Source organism: Passer montanus, unplaced genomic scaffold, assembly GCF_014805655.1.
Source record: "Passer montanus isolate IOZ18808 unplaced genomic scaffold, ASM1480565v1 scaffold202, whole genome shotgun sequence".
NCBI lineage: Eukaryota > Metazoa > Chordata > Aves > Passeriformes > Passeridae > Passer > Passer montanus.
In genome coordinates, this window is record NW_024366615.1 from 223,200 (window position 1) to 225,056 (window position 1,857).

The window sequence follows — 1,857 nt, forward strand, 5'->3', positions numbered from 1 at the left end:
GCTCGGCACGGCTCGGCACGGCTCAGCACGGCTCGGCTCAGCCGGCGCCGCTGGCCCCGCTGGCTGCGCGGGCCCGCCGAGGAATCCCAGGAATGAGGGAATTCTGCGGCGAGCAGGTGGGGAGCGCCGCCCGCCCCCATTGGCCGGCCGGCCGTGACGTCAGCGCAATTAGGGTAATGAGGCGCTGGCGTCACATCCTCGCAGGTAGGGAGCGCGCGGGCCCCGCCCCCGGGAGGAGGGACACAGGGCCGCAGGGTCGCGGGTTCGAGCCCCGGGACGGCCGGGAGCGACACCGGGGACAGGAGAGCACGGGCGGGGACAACGCCGCTTCTCTGTCCCCCTGCTCTAACCCTGAACCTTTTCCTTCCCCCAGCAGGAAAAACTACAGGGAAACAGCACCAAACTGAACCTCCGGGAAAACAACAAGAAACCCTCTCTCAAGAGCAAAGCGCTTCTCAAAAGCAGAACCGCGCGTTCCGAGTCACAGCGGCTCGGTGTCCCCAGGCGCGAGTGACGAGTTTCAGAGCTGCTGCGAGCGGATGGGGCTCACATCCCCGTCCTCCGCGCGATGTGACGGGAATTGCCGGGCGCAGCTTTCCTGTTTACTGCTCGCTCTGCAGCGGGGTTTCACCGAATCGCTGCTCCCGACGTGACTCACCCGGCCTGGGAGGAGCTGCCGGCAGCCGGGCTTGGGTGAGAGCGCAGCTGAGCCCTCCCGGTCACCGACGTGCAGGGCCGGAGCTCCCCGGCCCCGCTGCCCAAGCCGCGGTGTTCCATTTCCATCCGTGCCGCACACCGCGCTGCTGGGCAAGGATGGCGCCCGTTCCCACCGTGCCAGCACAGCCCCGGGCATTCCCATGCCAAGGTGCCATTTCCAGCAATTCAGGGGCAAGTCCTGCTAAAAGTCTGGCTGGTTTTAGCAAAGTTACAAATCAAGCTGTCGGGCAGCTTGTGCATCTCCGGAGCCACTTCCCCAAAGCCAAGGCCGGGTTTCTCCAAGGTGCCCTGAAGAACCTGCGAGTGCTGCTCCCAGAAATTATTCCAGAGCAGGAGAGGATGTGGGGAAGTGCTGCAGTGATCTCCTGGTGGCCACACTGACATCAGTCACCAAACAGTCCCAGAACGGGACATTTTATCCTCACGTGGCCTCAGGCAGCTCTTGGAGTGCATTGCAAAGGCAAAGAAAAGGACAATAAATCAACCTGAGCCCCTTGAGGAGCCTTGGGGTTTGTGGTGGAACCCAGAAAGAGCACAGGGCAGCAGAAACACAGAGTGTTTCTATGGAATTCTGCTCAGGGCGTTCCTCCCGTGCAGCTCCTCCTCCCTCGCTGTGACAATAAACGCACCGATGAATAAATAAATCAACAAATAAACAAACAAAAGCTGGGATTTGTGCAGGAAATGGTGCAGGGAGCAGGGCTGGAGAGCCAGGGCTGTGGGAGGTGCGGGGCAGGGAGCGGCCGGGGTGACCCCACACACCCTGCGCTCGGATTCCTGCAGAGCCCAGACCCGGCAAGGCTCCGTGCTCTCCAGCTCCCACCTAAAAGTCCATCGAAATCATGCTGACACTGAAGTATTTTCATATCCTCGCAAGGACAGGTCATGAGATCTCCGGGCCACCAAAAGCTGGCCAAAAGCACATTCCAAACCTAAATTAAATCCAGATTTAGACTCCACACACTCAGGATATCAAATAGGAAGGCTTCAGTTGATAAAACAAATTAAATGCATGCAGCATCAGAACAACCATGAGCATAATTTTACACATGTTGCAAAACCTTCATCTGTAACATGTATAACAATAAAAATTTAAAAATGACATTGTGTTAATAGACTACTGGAGATTATTTTCATTGC

General features: G+C 58.1%; 1 protein-coding gene across 1 annotated transcript; it reads left to right on the plus strand.

Annotated features, from left to right (window-relative positions):
• Positions 1–10: 10 nt before the first annotated feature.
• Positions 11–1,808, plus strand: LOC120501777. Its single transcript, XM_039708456.1, has 2 exons — positions 11–204; positions 374–1,808. The coding sequence occupies exons 1-2, from the start codon at positions 93–95 to the stop codon at positions 1,096–1,098; spliced, it is 837 nt and encodes a 278-aa protein (XP_039564390.1). The 5' UTR covers positions 11–92; the 3' UTR covers positions 1,099–1,808.
• The last annotated feature ends 49 nt before the right edge of the window (positions 1,809–1,857 follow it).